This window comes from Etheostoma cragini, chromosome 4 (assembly GCF_013103735.1).
Source record: "Etheostoma cragini isolate CJK2018 chromosome 4, CSU_Ecrag_1.0, whole genome shotgun sequence".
Lineage (NCBI taxonomy): Eukaryota > Metazoa > Chordata > Actinopteri > Perciformes > Percidae > Etheostoma > Etheostoma cragini.
In genome coordinates this window covers 16,019,683-16,046,605 of record NC_048410.1, presented here as the reverse complement: position 1 = coordinate 16,046,605, position 26,923 = coordinate 16,019,683, and the positions used below count along the sequence as shown (strand labels likewise).

Below are 26,923 nucleotides of genomic sequence, written 5' to 3'. Positions count from 1 at the left end.
TCTACTTGGAAAGATTTTCAATTTTCACAATATTTTATGGAAGGGGTTTTATCATTAAAAGCTAGATTGCCAGTCCAAACTGTCTCCTACAGGAAATGCAATGGATGAATCACATGAAAAAAAAGACCATGTGACAAGTTGGAAACAAGATTTGAGATTTTGATTAATGCACTTTCATCGTCGTGTTCTTTACTCCTGCATACTAAACAGCACACATTTACATAGGGCATGTTAAGTTCTGCCAATGTCGGTGCTATAACTCGCTGCCATGCAAACAAACGTTGTGTGAAGACACAGTGTGGTTTGTGAAAGGCACGAGCGCAGCGTCGATTGGTGCACTCGTAGCTGTGGAGCTGCACAGAGGGGCTGCATCACGAGCGCTAGGATTCCTCAACAGCTCTTGTTTTGAAGTTGATTTGACTCACTTCCCGAAAGACAAACGTGTAACGCAAAACAAAAGTGGAATCCCCGATTCATTTCGATTCACTTGTCTCTCAGTCCAGCTGGCAGGCATAAGTAGAAGAATCCGTCGCGCATCAGTACAGTCGATGCGAATGGACACATGAGCAGTTGGGCGGCGGGCTGTATTGCTCCGTTCTGAAGGTGTGTTTGTACGGTGGCTGGCGGGCATAAGTTGGAGAGCACTGAGAGGAGTTTGTCCGATTTGCCAATGCGAACACTTCAGAACCAAGGACAGATCCAAACCGCTGCCTGGCAAACATGCTCAAAGTGAACAACATCTGGACTCCGCTCGTCACATCTAGCTCTGCACGTTGTCTGTGTATTGACGCACGGCTTGTGGAAACGAGACCTGCAGATCTATCCGGCAAGACATCCAGTGCTACAACCAGGTAAGACATTTTCATTTAAAAAACTTTGTTTTCAACATAGTGGTAGGTCTATGTTTTCTCCGCGTCTGTCTACTTTGCCTCTGTATTTTCCTGTCCGACATTTCCTTTGCATTTTAATTGTTTTTTCTTTATGATTGGATTTGATCATGTAGCCTACACCGCGATCCCGGTTTAACTGCCATGGAAATGTTATAAACATATGTCTCTTTATTGCACTTAATTTGACAAGGCACACATTCAGCTCTCCTAGCATCCGAACTGGATCTAGCCTGTATACTGTGTAGGCTACTACTTTATCAATAAAGCATCAAACACCTGAGAGAATATTCAGTAGTCACAATTGTCTCAACTGAAAATTGCATGATCTTAAATTGCACTTGGTTTCCTTCAACCAATCAGAGCTTTTGTTTTCAGACAGCGCCCTAAAAGATATAAAGGCATCCTACTGTGAGAGTTATTGGGGTGTTTTCAGTTTTCACAATTCATGAAAGTACAGTAAAAACCTGTTGTAGTCTCTCATTCTCATATCATGTTGTCTCAGTAGCCTCCTCAATTTGGAAACTTTAGGTTTTCTGGCTACATTTTAGAAATCTTTAGTTTCTGAGGGCAGGCTGACTGAATTTTCTTTGCTATTTTGATGATATTTTGGTGCACTTGATCCATGCTTAGTTTTACAATCTAGCCGGCTGCTGGCCACCACCACAGGCATCCTAATTCCTTCAGCTGACAAGTCCAGGTGGATCCAGATAATGTGTCCCTACTGGAGATGACATAGTATGGAAATCACTAGTAGAGTTATGGTGGCTGCAGTTTGGGACTTTCTTTTTGGATTTCATTACCTGTAAATATACGGCATGTTGCTTTGTACAGCTGGTTAGAGGATCATTAAATTGTATACTGTTAAATGGTTGGCCACAAGACATTTTTCTTGTGTCAAATGTAAAAAATATGTAGTGTCATATTACATGCAAAGAAAATCGTAGGAATAGGAAGGATGACACTTTGTCCATTATCCAGCTTGTGGCGTTGTCATTATAATGAGCAAAAAATGATTACCACCGCCATATATTATTATCCTATCAGTGTTTATCATGTAATCATTGGACAGCAATATTTTAGATAAATCTCACGGGAGTGCTGTGTTTTAGGCTGTTATTACTCAACAGGCTTTATTATTCATGTATAGGGGATTAGACACTAAATTAAATGTCATGTAGGCCTACGTTTTCAACAAATGACAAAACAAACCTGAGGGCAAAGCTTAAACGCCTGAGGTGATGTTGGTGAAGTGATCATTTATAACATTGTTATACATCAGAGTATTAAATAACACATCAAATAGATTTGATGATTTTTGCATGATCATAGTGGATTTGTCCACAACAACAAACAGGTGGTTAGACTTTAGCTCTTTATCCTGCATTCACCCCCCCCGCCCCTCCAATCATTTTTTCAGCTCATTTTCCAAACATGAGTAATATCGTATTTCTCCAAAGATCACACATGTACATAGTACAATTGTACGTGCCAATCACCAACTTTGCAGAAAGCCACTCTGCAGTGAGTCATACATTACACATTACCTATATTTGGATAAGAAAATAAGGCAATAAGGAAGGGTGTTCTCAAAGCATCTTGTTGGCAAAATCATCTCTTTTCTAGGTGGGAGCGGTTATGCATTAGCTGATGGTTGAAATCTCAGTAATTCACACTGCCTTTTTTTTTAAACTTCTCTTTTAGAGGGAATATTGTGCTCAGACATCTGGGGAACGAGTGACTCTCTCAGCTGCTTAGTGTGACAGGGTGTCTACATCAAGATAGGTTTTTAAGGATGTGATTGAGGACTGATATGGGCTACTTTACAACTAAGCAGAGCCTGTTGTGAACTAATATCACTGCTCACATTTAATAAGTGAAATATGATACATGTATTTCATGTCTTCACTTTAACCTCTCCAGCATTTATTTGCACTTTTTAAAGGTTTTGAGCAGATCTCTTGGACCTCAAGCCTCACTTTGCCCTAGTTTGCATAGCCCTGCCTAATTGGATGTTCCTTATTGCACCATTAATTCATACTGTGACCTAGTCTTTGCAACCATGTAACCCCCATCTGCTCCAGCAGCACAGAGGAGCAATTAGACTCTTAATGTTGAACCCTTCAAGTTGCATTCTAACCTTGGTTCTAATAATAGGGCAAAGGCGTAGCAATATCAAACACCTGCACCTACACTGTCAAAGACACACCTCAGGTTTCAGACAGATTTCACACATTAAGACATGTAATTGTAATTAGGTGTGTAAGTGAGAGTAATTACACTGTTTCTCTTTTTTGTAGCTTGAACTGTTCCTGGAATGGCACAGGATATTCCTCAAATGTCCCAGCGAAAACATGTCTACACACACGCGCACAACCACACACACACACACACACACACACACACACACACACACACACACACACACACACACACACACAGATAAACTAGATAATCTTTAGCTGCAGAAGTTGGTGTTACCCCTGGTGAGAGGTTTCTGCCTCTGTAAACACAGGAAACAGGACACACTCAGAATAAATAAAATGACTGTTAAGAGAGCTACTAGAGATATAGAAATAAAAATACATTTGTGTCTACAAGTGACACGCTTAATGTAATGTTACCAATCAGTGTTGTCAGTGACAACACTGATTGGCAGAATAGAAAAGGTCAATAATAAGCTCCCCGCTGCATATTACAGTTATGACATGGGGAGCGGCAGCACATTCTATAGTACGAACTACAGTCAAGCTCTGCAGGTGTATCAGTTTAACGGCTTTAAAATCGGAACTTGGATTCAAACTAAATCCAAAACAACGTTACAGACAATATTCTATGATAAAGATGAGTTAATAAGATTTCTGCGAAGACTAAGTTATGGGTCATTTAAAGTCCATTGTGTCTTTGTAAAGGTTGCTTAAATTAACGTGTTTACTGAATTTGTGTGTGGTTGTTTGAAAGAAACACAGTTGGTTTCCTCTCTCTGAGAGCACTATGACTGAGGCTGCCCACCTACCGAATCAGACAAAACTCCTGGTGAGTTGTAAACCTGAAACTTTCACATGATAGGAATCTACAGTATATTAGCGTACAACTCTCACTGCCTTCTTTCCGGCAGTCCAACCCAGCCATTGCAGAGAACAGCCATCTATGTGATATCTCGGTTGTAAGATTGGAAATAACGCTTCACTTGAGAGGTGCCTTAAATATCAATAAACGTTTAATGTGGTCACTCGGCAGAGTTTGTTTTTCAGATAACTGAGTGATTTCACAGAGAAATCCCGAAGTGCATGGCTGAAAAAATCTCTACTTCTTTTTTACTTTAAAAAGTAACTCATACGATTCAAAGCCCAATTTCAGCTTCCTGAGAAAACAGTCCTGGGTTTAGACTGTCCAATAAAAGCATTATTTTCCTGTAACATTTCTTCTGATCGCATTAGGCCGAGAAAAAACAAACAGAGTTCTGGCAAAAATCTATAAGAAAACAGTAAAGAACCACTTGTAAGGAAAGTTTTGAAGCTTATAAACTGCTGTATGCCTTAGGTGTGTCTGTTTCTTATATTTTAATAACTCTGTGGATGAAAAGTTTTGAGACATATGGTCTTAGTCTTACTCTGTAAATAGTTCTTTTTCCTCATTGCAGAAAGTAAATTGTATTTTCTTCCCATGGATGCTGTTAAACCCGAAAATAAAGAAAGAAAAAAGAGCGCTAGATAGATAGATAGATAGATAGATAGATAGATAGATAGATAGATAGATGAAAGTTCCTTATGTTGGCACACAAACAGACTGTAAGCAGTGTTTTTTCAATGTAAAATTTATGTGAGAGTAACAATTGACATTTATAAACACACTCAACCAGGATATGTTAACAGAAATAATGAAACGGAATGATTATCCCTATGGGACAATAAAGACTTTAGATAGATAGATAGATAGATAGATAGATAGATAGATAGATGGATAGATAGATAGTTAGATAGCTAGATAGATTGATAGATAGATAGATAATCATGTACACTTCATACTTGATTAACTTGGTAATTTAGATTTTCTTTCATTCACTCAGGAAATATCAAACATGCTGCACAAGAAAGAAGACTTAAAAGTGATCTGCCTCCAGACGCTGTAAACCTCTGCTCCTTTGTACTTCAGCCAGCTGAATCCTGCTACCTGATCCTGCCATGCTGAGTGTAGCGCTATGCCCCGGGTCGTTGGCCAATTCGGCCCATTATTGGCCTCTCTACATGCTCCTGCTGGAGCTGCTGATATCAGGGGTCCTGCCCAACATCTCCAGATTACCACCTGCGGCCAAACGTGAGATCATCATGGATGGGGACTTGGTGATTGGAGGCCTTTTCCCAGTGCACCAAAAAGGTGATGGGATGGAGGACTGTGGTAAGATCAACGAGGCGAGGGGGATCCAGAGACTGGAAGCCATGCTGCTGGCACTTGATGAGATTAACTCCAGCGAGCACATCCTTCCCGGAATCCAGCTGGGGGCCCACATCCTGGACAGCTGCTCGAAGGACACTTATGCTCTGGAGCAGTCTCTAGATTTCGTCAGGGCCTCCCTCACCAAGGTGCATGATCCAGGCTTTATCTGCCCAGATGGCTCCAGACCCGTCCAAAACGAGGTTCCACTCGCCATCTCTGGGGTCATTGGAGGATCCTATAGTGATGTTTCAATTCAGGTAAATTAGCAAATGATTTTATCTTACAAGCCATAACCACAACCTTTAGATTCCTCAAAAAGCAAGAAAAAAAATAAACCTTGGCATTAGACATGAAGATTTTCTATTTTAGCTTGTAAATGATTGTAAATCCAGGGTTTTGCAGAATCTAATTCTCACTTTCTTGTCTAGCAGCAATGTTTGGGTTAGCTTAATATTCCTGTTTCATACACATACACATACATAGTTTCCACCTTGTACTGGGAGCTGAAAACACTGAGACCTTTAAAAACATCTTTCTCTCCTGCATAAGTCCCGCTGTCCGTCAGTAGACATCCTTCTGTTGGCACACAGCCAGACTGTAGGCAGGGGTTTTTCAAGTTATCCGTAGCCCTTTTCCAATGTAAAATTCATGTGAGCTGAACAACTGACATTTATAAACACACACAACCAGGAAATGATGTATGCGTTTAATTGCACATGTTGCGTAGAAGTGAGATCTGATCACATGTGGTCACTGAGGACGCATTTAAAGACACATTCTACAGACAGGTGGGAACACACTTACCTTGAACCGTGATCCAATCGCTGAGATCTAATCTTAAAACTACGTCAGAGCGGAGCCATTTATATTGTACAAAGTCGTTACATTAAATTGCATTTTCTTAATTTTATTTTTGTAATTATAGAATTTCTTCAAATATTTCAGTGATTTTGCAATTTGAAGTATTTCTCAAATAATTTGCAACTTGACGAACTTTAATACCTCACAAGTCCACACTGAATTTATTGAATCATTAAATCATTCCTTCATCCAGTGTTTTATTCTGGTACTTGGGGATTGTTAAAATCTTGAATCTGCATGGTGATGGCGCATTGGATATGATACATGCCTTTGGTTTGGGTGTGGTGTGCGTTTAATTCCCACTGCAAACATCAACCAATGTGTCCCTGAGCAAGAAACTTAACCCCTAGTTGCTCCAGGGGCGTGTGACCTCTGACATATATAGTAATTGTACGTTGCTTTGGATAAATGAGATAAATGACATGTAATGTTAAGAACTGTGATGCATACAGACTCACTTACTCACTTGCACTTTCACAAATACAGATAATTACCAAAAATGCCTTGCTTCGCCACTTCTACTGAGCAGGAGTGTGCTTCTGCTTAAGTAAGAATCCACTTGGGATCTGTTTGAAGCATCAACATTCACAGAGACAAACATCATTTTGTCAGCGATTTCATTTACGCCTAACAAAGAAAACTGACCTTTCACACACACACACACACACACACACACACACACACACACACACGTATGAAAGTTTGCCAGAGGCAATGCAGCTGAGCATAATTAATTAATTCTGATTGCCCCCACACGAGTGTTGGTGAGACAAATTGTGTAGGTATAATTGGGTTACACTTTCCATTAACTCTCCATTAAGTTCACAACACATTCATTATCACACACACACACACACACACACACACACACACACACACACACACACACACACACACACACACACAGATATTAAGCTCTATTTTTTAAATTGTACCAACGCTTTGGAACAGTAAACTATATACATATAAACATGATTTTTCGTTAGCGGTGTAGCACATACCTAATTCTTTAGTCAAATAAACCTCATTTCCTTTCATAAAATGAGTTCAGTTCCATGTTTTTTATGCTTGCACCTGTAGCGATTGGTTGACCACAGCTAATAGAAAATCACTTATAAAACATATTATTACATTTAGTAAAATATGTTACAATGATGCTGATTTACCTGATCTTGCAAAAACACCATTTTTATTCTGCTTAATATATCTGAATAGTTAAAGCAAAGTATTATTTTTTCTACATTATTTGGTATTTTAGTATTTTCTTATATTTGACCAATGACCAAATAGAAGATGGTGGGATTTTGTATAAATTAATGTGTCTATGCAATACATTGTTGTTTTTTTCACAAAAATGTATTTGGTTTCCAGTGCTCAACACCCAGCTCTAAGGAAACTTTAGTGGTTGGTTGGTAAAGGTTCTGGCCCCGCTCCCTAACATTATTATTGTGACATCACACTCAGGGACACTGGAGAGTGGCTGGTTTAAATCTTACAATTTCATCCCGCCACATACAGTCTAGATAATGTTGGAAATGTACATACATTAAGCATAACATGAATATTTTTTATTACCCCTGGAGCTCCTGATGACTGAATCACTGCTTATGAATAAACAGTATTTATGCAGCCTAAGTGTAAACACGACTGTACGAAGATGGCCTTGTAAGTATAGCTGTTGAAAATGTTCAGTTAAGCAATTCATTTCTAATAAATAAATGTATTATAAATAAATAATAAAGCCAAATAGAAAACAATATGCCACAAGGTCAAAAACCACAGATGAATAGGCAGAAGCCACATCTTAATATTTCTATGCACTTCTTACAATGCTCTCAGCCATTAAGTCTTGCTAAGTCCTTGTGTCACACTAATGCGGAAATATAGTTATTTTGAGACTTTTAACTCGGTAATCAGTTTGCAGTGTGCTATGACTTGTTAGTTCTCACTACAACAATTCACCCATGTACTGTAGCACACATCCTTGTTTTTGGTTGTTTTCCTTAAACAATCACATTTCTTTTAAATCTTATCGCTAGCTGTAATTTTAAAGGACTGGATTTCTGTGAAATCCTTATTTGCCAAAGAGAGTTAAATAAGAAGATAGCTAACACACGTGCTTCTCTGTTAAATATGAGCTACAGCCTTACCAAAGTACAAGAAATGACCACGACTTCTTAACACCGCATTACGTGGCGGTTTAGGTTTAGAAACAATTTGGTCAAGGCAACAAAACTTGGTTAGGTTCAGGAGAAGAACATGGGGTAAAATACATAAGTTTGGGGTAAAATACATAAGTGTTTGTTATGTAGGCTACATGATGTAAGTTAAGTGTGTTACATATTTTAACTTAGTCATTGATTACTTTTGGGTTTAAACAGGACACAAACAGCAGTCTCCTGGGAGAAAGTCTCTTGTTTGTTTGACCCGTCCATCCACCCTGTCCTTCTCCCATTCAGACAGGGCTGTGTTAAATCTAATGCCCTCCACAACAAAGGATCTTAATTGACTTTCCATTGGCAAGCACATATTTCTGACACATTACATGTTTGCCACGCAATGCTGTGTTTATAAGTTGTAACAATTTCACATAGCAGATTTCTGTGATATCAGGCTGCTGGAGACAGTTAGCTGAGTTAAGCATAAAGACTGGAATAACTGGGAAACAGCTGGCTCAGTCCAAAAGTCAAAAATATGTGTATAACTAATTCACACATTTTTATCTTGTTTGTTTAATCCATATTAAAGCAAAAGGGAGAATATTCATGAGTGTATTGATCTTCTTCTCAACCTACTCTTGAAAAGAAAGCAAATATGTTTTCCCCCCAAAATATGAAAGTACTCCTTTGAACAATGTTTGAATCCTTACAGGTAGTGTCTTTCTTAATACATGATCTGTACAAGTCTCTACATCCATTTGAATGTTGTGCCAAATAGCTAATGTAAATACTTGTAAAGACCAAATCTTTTATAATTTTTGAGTATGCAAATTGGAGTTGTATTTGATTTAAAATATCCCATATCTCCTCACAGTAAGTAATATATGGGAAGCACTAATTGTTTGAATAAGTTGAACATTGAAGCCACTTCTATATGTTACTGTCTGCTAAAACAATGTTGAATATGATCCAACCTTAGAAAGTTGCCATGAGTCTGTGGTGATGAATCTGTAATGATGAATGTTTTGTGTCAGCATGTTGAAGTTGAATGGAGGGTACACTAGTAGACAGAACAGTCAGACAGACTGAACAGGAGATTCCACCTTACCGTCATTCAAAGCCTCCTGTAAACTCTAGGTTTCTCCACTTAGAATGAAGTGGAGAGTATAGATCTTCTCCTCCTGTAACACTTATGATGCTTTGACAAAAGAACAGCATGTTTTTAAGAAGCATGAAAAGGACTGTGTGTCTCCCTGTGAATACGTCTTTAGCGACCATACAGTCACAAAGAGGATCTTAATGCTTTTGAGATTGAATTTGAATACATACCTCTACTGTCACAGCACTCAACAGCCTCTTTGTTAGCACCCTTAAATTCCATTGGCCGCTATAATGAACCAACCCGTGAGAGCGCAGAGAAGCCTATGGTGAGAGTTTTTTGAAAGGTCACTGATTTACACAGTCCCTATTTATCCCAAAGAAGCACTTTGTGGGGATGAGGAGCGTTAAAAAACTGAGCAGGAGAAGTGCCAGGGATGGTCTAAAGGAACTTTAAAAAAAAGCTGCTTTTCCCATCTGTGGGGGGGCGTCTCCATTGGTTGGCAAGGATGTGTCCACCTGCGTGTGGAGAGGAGCCTGACACTGCCTGTGACAGGGGCCAAGGATGAGATGTGGGAAAGATGGTGGGAGACGAGCCAGTTTCTCCTCAGCCTTCTTAATTAGCCCAGCAATATTCAAGAGACTTTCATCATATTTTTGCTCATCTTGGTGTATGTTGTATTGCCTGCAATCTTCGCATTTTGTGAAAACGGTCTTTTATGTCATATGGGATGTCATTTAAATAGAATTGACTATGATGACTCAGTCCTACCAGCCTACACATTTGACAGTTATACATTTCACCAAGCCAAATTGAGCCATAATGAGAAAAAAGAACAATTAAACCATTTTGAACTATTCCCACACCTTTTCCTGCAAAATTACATTTAAAAGATGTGTAGCTTCAAATTCACAAGCCACAAAACGTTAAAACTTACACAGTAAAAGCTGAAATCTGTTAAGAGGAATAATCCCAACTTTGTCTTTAACATGGACGATACGCAAATTACTTTTTGTACAATCCACACTCAAACTGTTGCACACATCCTGAAATAATTTAACAAACATGCAAACAAAAAAGAAAAGTGCATTAAGTATTTGTGTAGTAATAATTACTAAAAAACTATGGAATTTTTGCAGGATCGCCTTTCTCCATGTAATATTGCAGTACTGTATGAGCCATTCTTTCCTCAGATGATAGTTATTGAGACTCGAGTATCCACAAAATGTAATATCCTAAGAGATAAAAACAACCACTAAATCCTTTAAGACCATTACCAAACTCTGTAAAACCACTGCTGAAGCTGCAGGGAAGGTCGGCAACAATTTCAGGTCACAAGAGTTCATATCTGTCCTGCCATATATTGATGTTTAATATTTTTGGTTTGCAGTGGTTTATTAAGTCTGTTTATGTGTCGTGCAGAGGAACTGGAGAGGGTTCTATCTTTATTGTGTTTCTGGTGGGAAAAAAAATCGTTGCTTTGGTGTTAACTTCAAAAGGTTCTTGTTTATCATGATATTATGTCTGAATTTTTCCCCTCGCCTCCTCTCCTAGAGACTGTTGTTTTTGAACTGGAAATTTTTTGCACATTCGGAGAACACAGCTCGGCTCTCTAATTAGCACATCAGAATGTCAGTCAAAGTGAAGGGAACCATTGTAATGACTGGAAGGTTGGTTAGAGTCAGGTCCCCACACGGTCAATGATACTGCAAGCCTATCGATTTCCAGATGCTTCTTCATCTTGTCTGTCTATAGAGCTGTTGTCTTTTTCACACGGTATCACAGGAATACATTATCAGTCTTTGCTCAGAACCTGCGGCTGCTATTTAGAACAGTGTGTGACAGGATCACACCAGTCTCAATAACGGTGAAAAATTACTGGACTTTTTAGGTCTATTTCACAAGTGCTAGAGGCTAGAAGTGATATTTCAAGGCTTCAAGGTAAGGAGATTATAAAGAGGAACATTTTTCTCAAATGTAACCTTGTACTTGAGAGTGGATTCGAAAGGTCGCTCTTGTGGTGAGCATTGTTTTTGCAGGTGGGAGGAAATAAAATATGTAAGTTTAATGTGAAGAATTGTCTTCTCCAGAAATTACACATGCAAGTAGATCAAGACATTTCTTTCTGCTGCTGCGTTCACACCTATGAGCTCTAATATTAGTTTGCAGCTCTGACCCACAGACATGAATATGTGAAGTATGACTCTTATGTATAAAACAAATCTGTTTATGTGCGTGTGCTGCTTTGAATATTTCAACGCAGCAGACACACACTAATAAAACTGATATCCCTTTTGTTAGGGCTTTTGTTGTATGTGTGCATCTACACTATGTTAGTGTGTGTGGGTGTCTGCAAATGCAGCACACATTGAGTTTACTTGCCAATAAATGTGCTATCCCCTCCCTTCACCAAACAGGGCCTCATATAAGTTTTATCACCACCCATTTTTTCAAATTAAAACATAACACTGTCTTATATAAATTAGGTTTTATTTTCTCATTTATAATATCAAGTGATCCATGTTTTCACCATTCATTTTATGTGTACTTAAAAATATCTTCTTAAAAAAAATACTTATCTTGTTTTAACATAAGATGATACAAGAAGATGAGAGATTGTAGTCTACATAAAAAACATTGGTATAACATGAAACGTTTCTCATTGTACCAAGACATGTCCATAAATGATTTGCTGTGGCAAATTAGTCTTACATGAATGTAATTTCTATGAGACAGGGTTAATTGTCTATTCCCATGAAAACAACAAAAAGAATTAGGATAGCAGTAGCCTTAGCAGCAGTAGTAGTAGTAGTATAAGTAGCAGCAGTAGCAGTAGCAGTAGCAGTAGTTGTAGTTGTAAATATCAGAATGAACTGTTAGACATTTTGGGGAATACACGGTTATTTGATTTCTTTTCAAGAGCTGGATTAGTTGGGTGCAGGGTCCAGGAGTGTTTATGTATTAAAATGATAGCTAATGGGATATGTTCAAAGGCATGGACACAATTTAGAATCATGGAGCAGTAGTCATTCTCTCTCTTTTGTATGGTCTAGAAGGACAATTGATTGAATTAGTTGAGGACAAATAATTTATAGAAAAATAGGATTACACCTTTTTACATCCTGTTTAAAACAGAGGCCGGCAGGATCCACCAAAACTGCTTCAAATAAAAAAAAGTCACCATCAGCTGTAGGACAGATGGGTAGCTGATCCAGCAGATATAATGAAATGGCACAGGCTGTATAACAGTCTATTGCTATGGTTTTCCTCTACTGGCAGTGATATGAACAGATAGATATTCTTGGAGCAGAGATATCAGTTGGCAAAAACAATTGCAAACGAGTCATTGCATTAGAGGTGTGCAGCATTGTGAAGGCGTTGATCCTGTTTCCAATTTAAAAGAATTAGCTTCGGATGGAGCACAATCATAGTGAAGAGATTCATACTTGGGGATTGAGTTTGCCTCAAATTGTCTAAGAGAGAACACACTAGTATATGAGCACAGAAAAGGCATCTTTGGCTAAAGGTTTAATTAAGTCACACTGGTGTTCCTTGGTGTAATGGTGTTTCATATATTGCATGCCACTTATGCCAGTAATCATGTTCAAATGATTTATCAACATGCTATCTTGGAATTATAAGATATGGATTCTCATATCTTTATTGGAACTGATACCACTTCAGTTATACAGGCTTAGATTTTAAGGGCTTTTCCCCTTTATCTTAATTGTGCATGTGACAGGTTTAATAAGTAAAATAGTCAAAAGTCCACCCATAAGGGACTCACCATCTCTTACAGAAAACACTGTTCACAAACTGCTCCAAACAGCTCCTCCTTGCTGCATTTTTGTGTGATTTGGATTGTACAGAAATAATTTCTCATCTTCAAAACTGTACTAGATCATTCTCAAATTGGAGCTTGGCACAGAAAATTGGGGCTGCTGTTTGTACAACATCTGTTTTTTGGGGGGGAATTTGATTGCATTTAGACTGCACTGAGAATAAACATTGTTTAAATTAGTTCAACTCGATATTAACCACTGAGTACCTAAATAAATATGTCTTCATCTACCACATTAAATCATAACATCAATAAACAAGTTACCTAATGTCAATGTTGTGCTTGTTGTCGTGCTTGCATGCGATTAAACGGGCACTATATGGATTCACACAGGGCATTTATTTAGTAACCAATGTTTTGCTGTTAATTCCACCAGTTACAGTTCATTAGAATACATTGCACCAAACTTAGTAAATATGTGCATCAAATCCATTATGCATGGCATGTATTTCTGGAACTTCAGTAAATGGCAGGGTTGGTGCACTCTACATCCTGAAGTTTCACTCTGCATGCCATCTACTGTATCCACTGCAGGGCTTAGCTTGACATGGACCTTAGGGACTTTTTATGTTGAAAAACATCATGACAGACACATGAGTAAGAGACTGCCCATGCAGCTGTCTCATCCTGGAATCCCATAATACTGCTCCTCAAGATGCATCTTATACACATCATACCAAGCATTGACTTCAAACTCAGATAGCTTATGGATTATTATGTCTAAAGGAGAGGAGGATCTTTAAAATGTTGTTTGCATGCAGTGTTTTCTATTGATTTTGTGATGATGATATCGACTAAACAGATACTGACAAACATACCATATTTATTAGTTTGTTCCAAAGCTAGACACCAGTACTAATATAATCTCACTTTCCCATTTTACCTGTATCCTTTGTCCTTGAAATATTAGCGCTCACTGCAGTTTACCTTTTTTGACATGTATAATTACTTTAAAGTATTACTTACTTAGTTATTGCAGTAGATTCACAGGAAAGTTCTACCATATAGTGGGATATGACTGTAGACCTAAACACAGCATGCTGTAAACATTAAACACCCAATATTGTTGACGGGCTGTCATGTAATACATTTGTTGGAAGCTTGTGTTCATAATGGGAACATAGAGAAGTGTAAAAGTGATGCTAAATGTGAGGGAAAGGGGACCATATGTGATTCTCAAGTGTTTTCTTGTTGTCCAGAATAAATGCAATTCTTTAGTTAAATATCGCCTTGAGGCAGTATTTAGAATATTGAAAAAAATGTGCTTTGAATAATAATTTCTGCCAAGTATGTTTTCTCCACAAAGGACTTCATATTAACACGTGACATTTCTTAAAACTACATCTACTTCTCCCTCATTAAAAATTCCTATATGTAAGAATATGCACATTTTCTTCATATAGAAAGTTGATCTGCTGGACACAAGACTACATCCTTTAAAAGTCGAATCGCAGTGTTTGTGTTCACCAGTTGCAAACTGGACCACGATTGGTTTACAAGTTAGTTGTAACATGACAAATACTGCTCTGACCTTACATTTCAGATTTAAGGTGAGCACAGAGAAACTTTCCTCCTTTGGCATGTGAATATGAAAACAGCCTTTTAGTGTAAAACTCTGCCCATAAATCATTCTGTTTAGGATCTTAGGCAAGGCAAGTTTATATATATATATAAGACCTTTCGACAACAAGGCAATTCAGACTGCATTGCATAAAACATAAAAGGCATTAAAACAAGATATAAGAAACACACACAAGAAAATAATAAAAGACCACAGTATCTAAATAATAATAATAATAATAACAATAAAAATGTATTTAATTTACAGAATATAATTGCAGTTACAGTGCAGTGCGAGATATGAATAAATAGTCCTAAATGTAATTTAATTAAAGGCACTTAAATCCCATTCAGAAAACCAGCAACTTAGTTTCCGTCTACTGTGAAATCCGAACAAACTGACTCTACACAATCTCTCGTCAACATGAAGAATATGACATAAGCTACAATACAGTATTAGTACAATACCTATACATGAATTTACACTCAATGTGATTGAATGAATTAAAAACTAATTGAATATTGAATATGTTTAGTCCAGGAGTAGACGTTAAGTCCCTGTCTACCAAGCAAGCCTTGACAAATAATGTCATATGCTATTTGTGCAGTAGCTTTATTTTTTTTGTGTAAAATATTGTACAATCAATGCATTTAATAGGGCATATCTATATTACTATATTATAATATACACTACAGTGTGCCTTCAAATCTAATCAGACCTTCTAATACAGGGAAGCTGTGGTGTGAATCTGTCTAATTATTTTTTAAACACTGTGGTCCAAGATATGGTATGCCACATTTAAGGACCTCTTTTGAATTTTAAACCAGTGGACCATGAAGGGCACCTAATTGGTGCTTCAAAATACTGCATTGATAATCCAAACAAGCTAAACTGGGCTCTAGAGTCTAGAGTTCTGGGTATGTGTTATGATAAAGGTTAGTGTAAGTCTTGAATAAGTCAGTATCAGTCAAAGTCAAAGCTCCTTGCACACTTTACCGTCAACAGTGGCGGGACTTAATTAAGGAATGAAAGTTTGGAGTCTCAAGCAATGAGAGCACATTTACAGTATAATACCCCTGAGCCAGTAGGCTACTGTGATTGTGTTCTTATCTGACTTGTCAATGGAAAGAGCGAGGGCGACACACCACATGAGGATGAACAGACGGTTACTGTCACACACTCCAGTAACGTCCTGAAAGGTGTGCTGTCAAGCTTCTCCAAGAATCTATTGGTGAAGGCCAACTGCCTGTCTGAAAATCCTGCAAGAGGAAACCACCTTATTACTATGCAAGTGTGAATGACTGACTGACTCTGTGTGGCTGCTTATATATTACTCTGCTGCATACAAAATACTGTATATATCCCAGGCAACATAATGAATAAGTAAATGCAGGTTTCCTAAACCAGAACAACAGATATCACGTCTCTCAGTGGGTAATTTGATGAGACCTCTACCCTCTATTCTGCTATTAACAGTGGAGTGTAGTACTGCAGGGTGCAGTGCGCTTGTCTAAATAAATCAGATTTATTCCATTCATGCCCTCAAGAACTTGTAGTGTGCTTGTGTGTTCCCCTAGCTCTTGTCTTTGGGGTGTTTTAGCTTGAGGCGCATGATTGCTTGAAGATTTGTGTTAATGTCAGTAATTTCTGATGCAAATGTGTGTTTGCATTGCTCTTTCAATGCCAAGTAGTCTCAGTCTCAGTCCAGTAATGTACGCAGGTATTAGATGTAGATCTAATGTATTAGATTATACTCTGTTTTGTTTGTAATTTAAAAAATAGCGTTTGTAAGATGAATGTTGAACATGGCTAATCAATGTTAAAAAAGTATAGCGTTACGTTGCTAACATTGGCAATTTAGCAAATACAGGTGAAGCTGAAAACAAGATAAAGAAGAAGACAGATTATAATGATAAGACAAATTAAAACATTTACCTGCTGGTGGCGTTAGATGAAAAGTCAGCAGATCACCAAGGTTATTACAATTCACCTTTAGGGGGACATAAATGTGTGCACCACATATACATATCCAATAGTTTTTTTTAGATATTTCAGTTTGGACCAAAGTGATTGACCAACTGACCGACAGAGTAGATTTGGCACCCCAATACAGAAGTGTCAAAAGTATTCACATTCATCACTCTGGTAGAAGTATATATACTAAGGTTTAAAAAGACTTCTGTAGAAGTTGAAGAATCAACTCGAGCTTTTTACTCAGGTAAACGTGTAAAAGTACTGGTTTCAAAACTACTTAGAGTATATAAGGGGAAAAAAAATTCCATTAAGGACAAAAGCTCAGGCCGTGCCACAGGGGCCTATAGTGCACTACCCCACCCCCCCAAATGTAAGTAGTAGAAGTAAAAGGTCTGCTGTAAAATAATAAGATATCTACAATTTTAACTTAGTAAGGTAAGTAACTATTACCTTAAATACTTTGTTACTTTGTCAAGTAACAAAGTATTTGTACTTTGTTACTTGACACCTCTGCCCGTAGAGTCATGGTGCTAGAATGACTGAAAAAATATTGTTGAGTAACATGTTCAGGGCATGCACAAAATGTAGAAAAATATGATCCAAGTGTACATACAGCTTAAAACACTGATAAAAAAAGATATGAAAATGCTGTAATAGAGCACGATACTTTTAATAAGAATCAGTGTAAGTGTGGAAGGTTCCAATTACATCCATTGGGATGCCATGTTTGGGAAGTGTCCAGGCAAACAACGATTCCTGAGGGATGGTGCAATCATATTGAAACTAATGGCTATTCACTAATCACCACTGTGTCTCATGAGGAAATCCTACAAAATGCCAAGTTTTCACCAGCTCTCTGTTATAGTTAGCTTCGTGATGCTTTGTGGGGAAATAATTGCCCTGATTTTATGTTACTCTGACAATCATTTCATCGTGTTGGTGTCCAACACGGATGCCTCGCTGTGTTTTCAGTTTATAGATTATCATCCTGCCTTGTTCAACTCAGCATCACCAACTAGCATCTCCTCAAGAAAAATCATTATACTTGTCTAGGTGAGGTGGGCATCAGATCTGACAGAAACTGTCATGAGACTTTAATGACTTGACAGGATGGCTTTAAAAACCGCAAAAATACTTATCTCTGCACCATTGTTGCTGTTGTTATCTGGCACTCTCTGTGAAGGGATTTGTGGCACTAGCTGCTGGTGATGTGGATCCCTGACAGAGTAAACAGTTTGAGATAGAGGGACATTGAATGGTCGCTGTTTCCGCTGCCAGTCTCGGCCTCAGAGCTGAAGCACATCAGACAGCAGCTCTACCTTTTCAGGGCTCCATTTCACCAACAAACCTGATGGATATCTTCAAGCTGAAAAGTAAAAAGCTTAACAAGACTTGATTTGAAATGTAGCAGCATTTTGTAAGAAAATGTCAATTTGAAAGACAGTAAAAAGAAAGCTAATATGACTTTACCACAAGAATTTTGTAAAATTAAAAACTTTTTATGCATGTAATCTGCACAAACAATAACAACTGTATCACTTTAGATCTATTAAATTGGCTATAATCAATATTTTTAGAATAACAATGGATAAAATTACCTGTGTGACGTGACAGAGGTTGCTCGTATTGATGAACCCACAGAGAGTTATTGTGTCATTCCATACTATGACACTAGAGCCAATAAAAGTGACCTAATGGAATATTTACCTTCTCTTTGTGCAGGTGGCCAACCTCCTGCGATTGTTTCAGATCCCTCAGATAAGCTATGCCTCCACCAGTTCAAAGCTCAGCGATAAAACCCGCTATGACTACTTTGCCCGCACTGTCCCCCCTGACTTCTACCAAGCCAAGGCCATTGCCGAGATCTTGCGTTTCTTCAACTGGACCTACGTGTCAACAGTAGCATCAGAGGGCGACTATGGGGAGACGGGCATTGATGCCTTCCAACAGGAGGCCCGCACTCGCCAAATCTGCATTGCCACTTCAGCCAAAGTGAGCCGCTCCATGAACCGCCAGGGCTACGATAATGTGATCCGCGCTCTACAGCAAAAGTCCAACGCCAAGGTGGTCATTGTTTTCGCACGCAGTGAAGATGCCCGTGAGCTGCTGGTGGCTGCTGCTCGCATGAACGCCACGTTCACCTGGGTGGCCAGCGATGGATGGGGGGCGCAGGAGAGTGTGGTGAGGGGAAGCGAGACGGCAGCAGACAGGGCTTTCACCATCGAGCTGGCCTCCTATCCAATTAGAGAGTTTGAAGACTACTTCACCAAGCTCAACCCATACACCAACACAAGAAACCCATGGTTTAAAGAGTTCTGGGAGCACCGCTTTGGCTGTAGCCTCCAGGAACCTGGCTGCAGTGAGCACAGTCTACGAGATGGGGCTTTTGAGCAGGAGTCCAAGATCATGTTTGTGGTAAATGCAGTCTATGCCATGGCCTATGCTCTGCACAACATGAGGCAAGCTGTATGCTCCAACACATCCAAGATCTGTGATGCCATGAAACCAGGTAACGGCAAGAGGTTCTATAAGGAGTTCATCTTGAAGACCAAGTTTGAAGGTAAGCACAGCAGCAAGGAACACAGACAAAATGTTTCCCTGAAACAAGAATTCTATTTTTAAATAGCTGAGAACGTGATTAAGCTCATTGTGAACATTTATAGTGTAAAGCCAACAGGGGGCACAACTAAGCATGGCACTGGATTAAGACATCAATTGATTGCTTCTGCGGCACTGAAAATGGTTTTGTTATTATTCAATTAAAAACTATAATACAAACACCAACCTAGAACATACTATATTGAGAATATTTGATTTTGATTGAATGAATGAATACTCATATTTGGATTAAATGTCAGGAAATGAGTGTGGTGAGTATTTACAGCAATTGAGCACATTACATTACAAGGACAGTGACTTTAATATTTTTGTTTCATTTTAATATTTTTAAAAACCTATGACAATACTAATAAAAAGTACAATTCCACTGGTGTTATTAATAATATTACTACTATAAACCATCCTTTAGCAGGGTGAAGAATTGCATAGTAGTGTATATACAAACATCACATAACTGAGTTAGATATTGAAAAGTGTTTTTATTTTGTATTATCCTTGTCTTATTGTCTCTTATGGATCCTTTAAAACAATGTTGCTATATTTTTCCTTCCCGACAGCTCCATTCAGACCTGTGGACACACAGAATATGGTGCGCTTTGACTCTTTTGGTGACAGCATCAGCCGCTACAACATCTTTCATTACCACCAAGAAGAGGGGAAGTTTGTCTACAGGAAGGTGGGCTACTGGGACCAGAACCTGACCCTGAACACCAGCCTGGTACCCTGGCCTGACCTTGTTCCACCTACATCCCAGTGCAGTGACCCCTGCAGGAAGAACGAGGTGAAGAGCATGCAGCCTGGAGATGTGTGCTGCTGGATCTGTATCCCTTGTCAGCCCTACCAGTACCTGCAGGATGAGTTTACCTGTGCTGACTGCAGCTTCGGTCAGTGGCCCCTGGCTAACTTGACTGGATGCTATGATCTTCCTGAAGAATACATCCGGTGGGAGGATGTGTGGGCCATTGGGCCTGTCACCATCTCCTGCCTTGGTATACTGTGTACTCTGTCAGTAGTGGGCCTGTTCCTCAAGCACAATGAGACGCCTGTAGTTAAAGCAAGTGGACGTGAACTCTCTTACATCCTCTTGTTGGGAGTGCTGATGTGCTACCTCATGACCTTCATCTACATAACCAAACCTTCCACTACTGTTTGCACCCTACGTCGACTTGGCCTGGGCACCTCATTCGCCGTATGTTACTCAGCTCTTCTAACAAAGACCAACCGTATTGCTCGCATCTTCAGCGGGGTGAAGGATGGAGCCCAGAGACCACGCTTCATCAGCCCAGCCTCCCAGGTAGCGATCTGCGGCGCTCTTATCTCTTGCCAGCTGCTGGTGGCTGTTATCTGGCTGCTCGTGGAAGTGCCAGGGGTTCAGAAGGAGGTGAGCCCGGAGAGGAGAGACATTGTCACCCTAAAGTGCAGCAGCAGGGACTCAAGCATGCTGTTGTCACTCACCTACAACTGCATCCTTATCCTCCTCTGCACAGTCTACGCCTTCAAGACACGAAAGTGCCCTGAAAACTTCAATGAGGCCAAGTTCATTGGCTTCACCATGTACACCACCTGCATCATCTGGCTTGCTTTCCAACCCATCTTCTATGTAACTGCCAGCGACTACAGGGTAACTATGAAAATTAGTTTTTATAATTTATATTTCTAGAAATGTCTAAAGCTCACTGTTGTGGAATACTGTAAACAAAGTATATAAATGAATCCCTAGTGTGTGTATTATTCCTATGGAAGGTGTCACTTTCACATTCCATTTGATCACTGTCATGAGACTGACTCATGAAAGAGCAAGCTTTCATTTCATGTGGGCTGGAGGATCTTTCAAGACCAGAACAAAGATTCTGGAGACAGATCAGACTAGAATATAAAGATAGAAATACTTAATGACTCAAACTGATTCATTGAATCGTGGCATTACTAAATGTTTCATGACACATTTCAAGTGCAAATGATGATTTTTGGAGATATTCAGTTCTTTGTTAATAGATGCCAAGACTAAATCATAACTGGCCCTATGTAGTGACTCACCACATACCACTGTGACCTGTACTAAATATGATTGTAAGGAAGGACATGGAGTGCTGTTTTATTTTGTGGCACTGTCTCAACAAGAGTTAGTTGGGAAAATGACATATCAGCTGCAGAGTTGTTACAGGGGGATAGAGACTTTTGCATTTACACAAATGCTTTTGCATTTACACAAATGCTATTGACATACAAATGACATTAAATGGGCTGAACTATTACTAGACTTGTTGGAAATGCTGCAGCGGGCCAAAAACAAGAATATGCATGTAATTTTTCCAAGTAGAAAATGTATAGCCGCAAGGACAATTTCATGTATCCATGTAGTATATAACAACAGGCATAAAGCTGACAGGCCATGTACGTTATTAGCACCGATGGCTACTGCCACAACATTTGGTCAGGGTGTGTAACAAGGCCATGGTTCTGCAAACCGATTGGGCGGAGGTATAGATCACACAAGCTTTGTATCATCATGAGGTACCTCAGGCTTTTCATGTCTGTAGTGATCAGCCCTCCTGGCACCCAAACCATGAACCAAAAACCTTTATCTTTCCTGATTCCTAGTGGGATTTATAAGACTGGCCGAACATTGTAGAATAAAAAGAGTTGTTGAAAGAATGAGAGATTTGGCACTGTAACATAGACCTTGATGTTTGGTTGTGTGTGACACCAATAATAATGGATGTAGTTTCAGTTGCCACATTTAAAATTAGAGTTGGATAGCACAGACATATTCTAATGAGAGACTAGCCTTGTTGGCCAGTGAATCATGATGAACTCAAGGTTTCATAGATGGAAACAGATACTCTCTTACTTTCAGAAATGTTTTTATTAGGCAAATATCTGCATGTACCGTACATTTCATTCTTATTTGAAACATAATCAGTATGTAAATAGTCAAGGCCTGACATATTAGCACTAAATATTGGGTAACTATACATTCATTTATACATTTTGTTTTACTTTAAATAAAATATAAGAAACTGCAGTATGGAAATAAAATAAAAATAATTTCATAGAAAATAATTGATAGCATGCAGATATATCCAAATTTAAATGCATCTGTTGAAAAACAATATGGAATGCTGTATTTAGTTAACAAAAACATAACATTAATTAAGGGATATAATACAATGTATAAAAAGGCACTGAGTTAAGTAAAAGTACAACCTCATTCTCTTTGTTGTCAGTTTTAAAGTAAGAACAGAAGGGTTCATACAGTTCTACATTATTTTCTATTATTCATATAAAGAACTGTTAAATGGAAATAGCCTCATGGTATAAAGAGATAAGGACCTGCAGACAAAAGAGTGAAGCAATATTACCCGCAGTCTTGATGGTCTTTTCACTAGTTAATGACTTTGCATATTTCTGCAGTGCTGGTGTTGTGTGTTTAGGAAATCCCTCCTAAACATCATGCTGTGGTTCTGCAAATAGAAGTTCCTGGACTGCAGGGGTAACCAGTGGGGTGGGAAGAGATGCTGCTCTGGAAGATGACCCCAGCAGTCAGCTCACATTAGCAGCTCAAATATGACTAACAAGGCCCTGACTTTCCAGGACAGCGAGCTGTGCTTATTCCACATTACTCTTCTTGCCCACATATTTATCTACATACAGATACAGTTAGAATAGCTAATATTCATAATTTAAAACTTCACACACAAACACACACACACACACACACACACACACACACATCCATGCACATGTGCGAACACACGGACACACACGCACCCACGCACACACGTATACACATACACAATTCAACATGGAAATATTTGCAAATAATTACAATAATAACTGTATGACTGCAAAATATGGCAGCTTTGGGCAAATTTAGGACAAATCCTCAATATTTGAAAAATGTTAGCTACTAAATACAATTTAGCACATGATGATATATATTCATATGAGGTCAGAATTGAAAAAAACATTTGTTTAAAGGCCATACATTCTTTTAAATGTTTTTCAACAATGGCCGTCTTGAAAACAAGAAACCAATAAAAGTTGCAGTTAAGACATAACCCTACACCATTTCATTCTAAAGAGGCCAACACGATAATGCTAAATATTTATGTATTTATTTGCATTACAAGATAATTATGGTTATGACTGAGTAGTTAGGATGTGGTAGGAAAGATGAAGGCCACAAAGATAATTTGTGACTCTTGTGTGAAGCCAGGCAAGGTGAGAGTAGGAGGAGAGGTTTTTTGTGTGCTGAAAGACAATGATATGATGATCAGCAAAGAAGGTGCACAATATATATCAATAATTATTTTATATAAATATATACTGTAAATGAAAACACACACACACACAAACATTGTACAAAAAGATGGTTGCTTTGGGAGAGGCTTTTTAATTATTTAGGGATAACTACAAAAGGGGCAAGAGGGAATTCCACTGATTGGATTAAATATTTGTCCTCCCCAAAATAGGACACAAATCAAACTGTGAGAACTGCCTGGATTACAGGCTGTAGTGAAGTAACAGGTGTGTCTGGAGTGCCGTGGCCAAGAGGCCTTTGAACAAACTTCATTAGTTTTTTTTTAAAGACAAAAGGAGAAAATCCAAGTTTCAACTGATATAGTAATAATCATCACACACTCTCTGTCTCCTCACAGGTGCAGACCACCACCATGTGCATCTCCGTCAGTCTGAGTGGTTCGGTGGTTCTCGGCTGCCTCTTTGCCCCCAAAGTGCACATCATCCTGTTTCAGCCCCAGAAAAATGTGGCCTCACTGAGAGTCACAGCCAACCGCTTCAGTGCCACAGTGTCTGCCTCTGCCACTGGCTCTGCCTCCGCCTCTGTTCCCAGCTCCAACTACTCTAAAGGTATCCTCTTCATCTGGTACTGTCTATTACTGTGAAGAAATTGTAAACACCAGCACAAAGGCAACCATGTTAATGAATGTTTCTGACTGGAAATTTCATCACAAATTTTGACCATATCATAGAAATGTATTTTTCTTTATGCAATTTTATCAACGACCATAGCTATCAACAGTTGATGTTTCCAAAATAGGACATACACAATTTAGTTTAGTTTATTATCAAAAAGTAAGTGATGAAAACAAAAGTATATAACAACCAAAATAGCATAGATTGTGCAGGAGAGGTAAAAACAGAGAGGGCTTAAAGTAAAACCTCCCCTCTAAGATTTACAATGTATCCTAATATTAGCTGTAGTTGATAAATGTATTAAGTAAGCTGTACTAATGAAACGTCAAATTTCTTCAAAAAGATACATGTACGATAGATATTAAAGTTGGAAATGGTTAACAGATTGAACTTGAACAAGGAAGGCTCATGGGCCATGGCAATGTAATGCAGTTGTCAATCTTTAAAATCTTTTGAATTAATAACAATGCGATCAAAAAGACAACTACATACATCAAAAGCACCACCATAAGTTAAAAACCTGCATTACTGTACGCTTTTTCAGCTTATTTTTCTTTGGTTTTGCACCAGTGTGGCTAAGCAATTAAGATTCAGTCATTGTTTCTTTTCATGTTGGATAAGAGTAACTCTTATCTGAAGCTCATTAATAAACACAACTAATTCACAAAACCAACTTAATAACTAAACACAGACACAAAGTTTGCTTGTGCACTGAGTGTTTTTCTTTTGTCAAGAGTGTGGGAGAGCTCAGACTGCTTTTTGTCTTAACTACAACTGTGCATTTAAAGGCTTAATGTCTAGTTCAACCATCACTACTTCATCTGGACTAAAGACATCTTAGTCATTTGAAATTAATCTTTAATGTAACAATATATATCAGAGTATTGTTACTGATGCGTTCATGTGTTAAGTAGCATTTTAGTGCTGTAAAGTGAGTAGTTTAATCTGTAACAATGCACAACAATGCATTTTATCAGCTGGTTGTATGTTTTGAATGCAGAGCCGAGGCAGTAAAGTAGTTGTACACAGTAAATGTTAAGTAATAAGTGGAGTAGACATATCAGGTAACCAAAACGGAAGCACTCAAGTAACGTTAAGTATTTTAAAAAATGTGCTTAAGTATACTTACTTAGACTACTAGTATATAATACTGTAAATATAGTTACTCGTTACTTTCCTCCACTTCTAAGCTTGTAAAAATGTTGAAACTGTGAAAGAAGCTAGCTCTAACCAGCACGCAATTTTGCTTCTGACTTTTGCTCACAATCTGGTCTCTGATCAGTTATGTTTCTTAGCAGTGAAAACCTTTGCTTGGCTAACACCACTGATTTTCCTCTCCCAGGATCAGCCTCTAACTACGTGCCAGCAGTTTGTAATGGTCGCGAGGTGGTAGACTCTACAACATCCTCTTTGTGAAAAAATGTTCCTCTCTAAGCACACCATGACACCGTGCCATCACCCGTCCATCAAACAGAGCCGTGTATGAGCGAGCCCCCATGCCATTCAACATGCTGCAGAAAGATAACTCTGTCTGGGTAGGCTGACTGACAGTGGCAAGGGGAACTCTTTAACTGTGAAAGCTAAATGATGTTCCTACAGCGAGCAGCATGTATCAATTGTAAAGCCTTTTTGTATAGATTTAATATGCTGTGATCTTCTTGGTTTACAGATACAGTAGATGTGATTAAATGCATCGTGCCTTGTCCTAAAGAGTCTTGTTGTCAAATGGGTGGTTGTGAAGCAATAGTGTTAAACAAAACAAAAGGCTATTCTTATCTTGTACTTACAGTTCTGTGAACATATCCAAATGTCGTAGACAAAAAAATATATATACTAGGAAATAAACATAGCCATTCTGTCCTATAAAATATGTGATTAACCATAGTGATTGTGATGAAAAGTAGGTAACTAGGCAATATAAAAGGACGTGTTAATGTAGACTGGTAAAAACAGTTTGTGCTTTCCTGTAATTTATGTAAATAAAATGTTTTGTTTTTTTAATATTAAAAGATGAAATACCGCTATGTTGGAGTTCACCCTTGCAATTCTTGGCACAATTCAGAGACAATAACAGCTTTGGCACAAAGGATTGAAGTTTTTTCCCCACTTCAAAACCAAATTAACATAATGTCTTTTGTGGAATCAACATATTGGATTGCTTCTTATTTAACCAAAGTGAAGAAGCAACAAGCTGAAGATGTTAACTTTGTTACTTTTTTTTTAACACCCAACAGGCACAGCATGCTTTTTTCATCTGCTCAATCACCAACACTTGTATTTGATGCATAGATCTCTAAGCTGTGACTATTGATGTAACTACTAGTCTAGTATGTGAAATTATATATGTACAGTGCCTATAAAATGTATTCACCCAACTTGGAATTTCATCATCTTTTATACTCATTGGAGTTTCTTGATATTAAATTCTAATATCCATCTACAAACAACCCAACCACTGTCTGCCTGGTCTGTTTTACAGATTAAATGTGCGTTAAATAAGTCTGCGGCCTATCCAGACGTTACTTTAATAGCAAAATGTACTTGTTT

General features: G+C 38.4%; 1 protein-coding gene across 1 annotated transcript; it reads left to right on the top strand.

Moving 5' to 3' along the window:
* The first annotated feature begins 170 nt into the window (after positions 1-170).
* grm2b (glutamate receptor, metabotropic 2b) lies at positions 171-26,751 on the top strand. The gene is made up of 6 exons (XM_034869191.1): positions 171-851; positions 4,957-5,581; positions 18,542-19,379; positions 19,996-21,059; positions 24,100-24,310; positions 25,719-26,751. The coding sequence occupies exons 2-6, from the start codon at positions 5,072-5,074 to the stop codon at positions 25,790-25,792; spliced, it is 2,697 nt and encodes an 898-aa protein (XP_034725082.1). The 5' UTR covers positions 171-851; positions 4,957-5,071; the 3' UTR covers positions 25,793-26,751.
* The last annotated feature ends 172 nt before the right edge of the window (positions 26,752-26,923 follow it).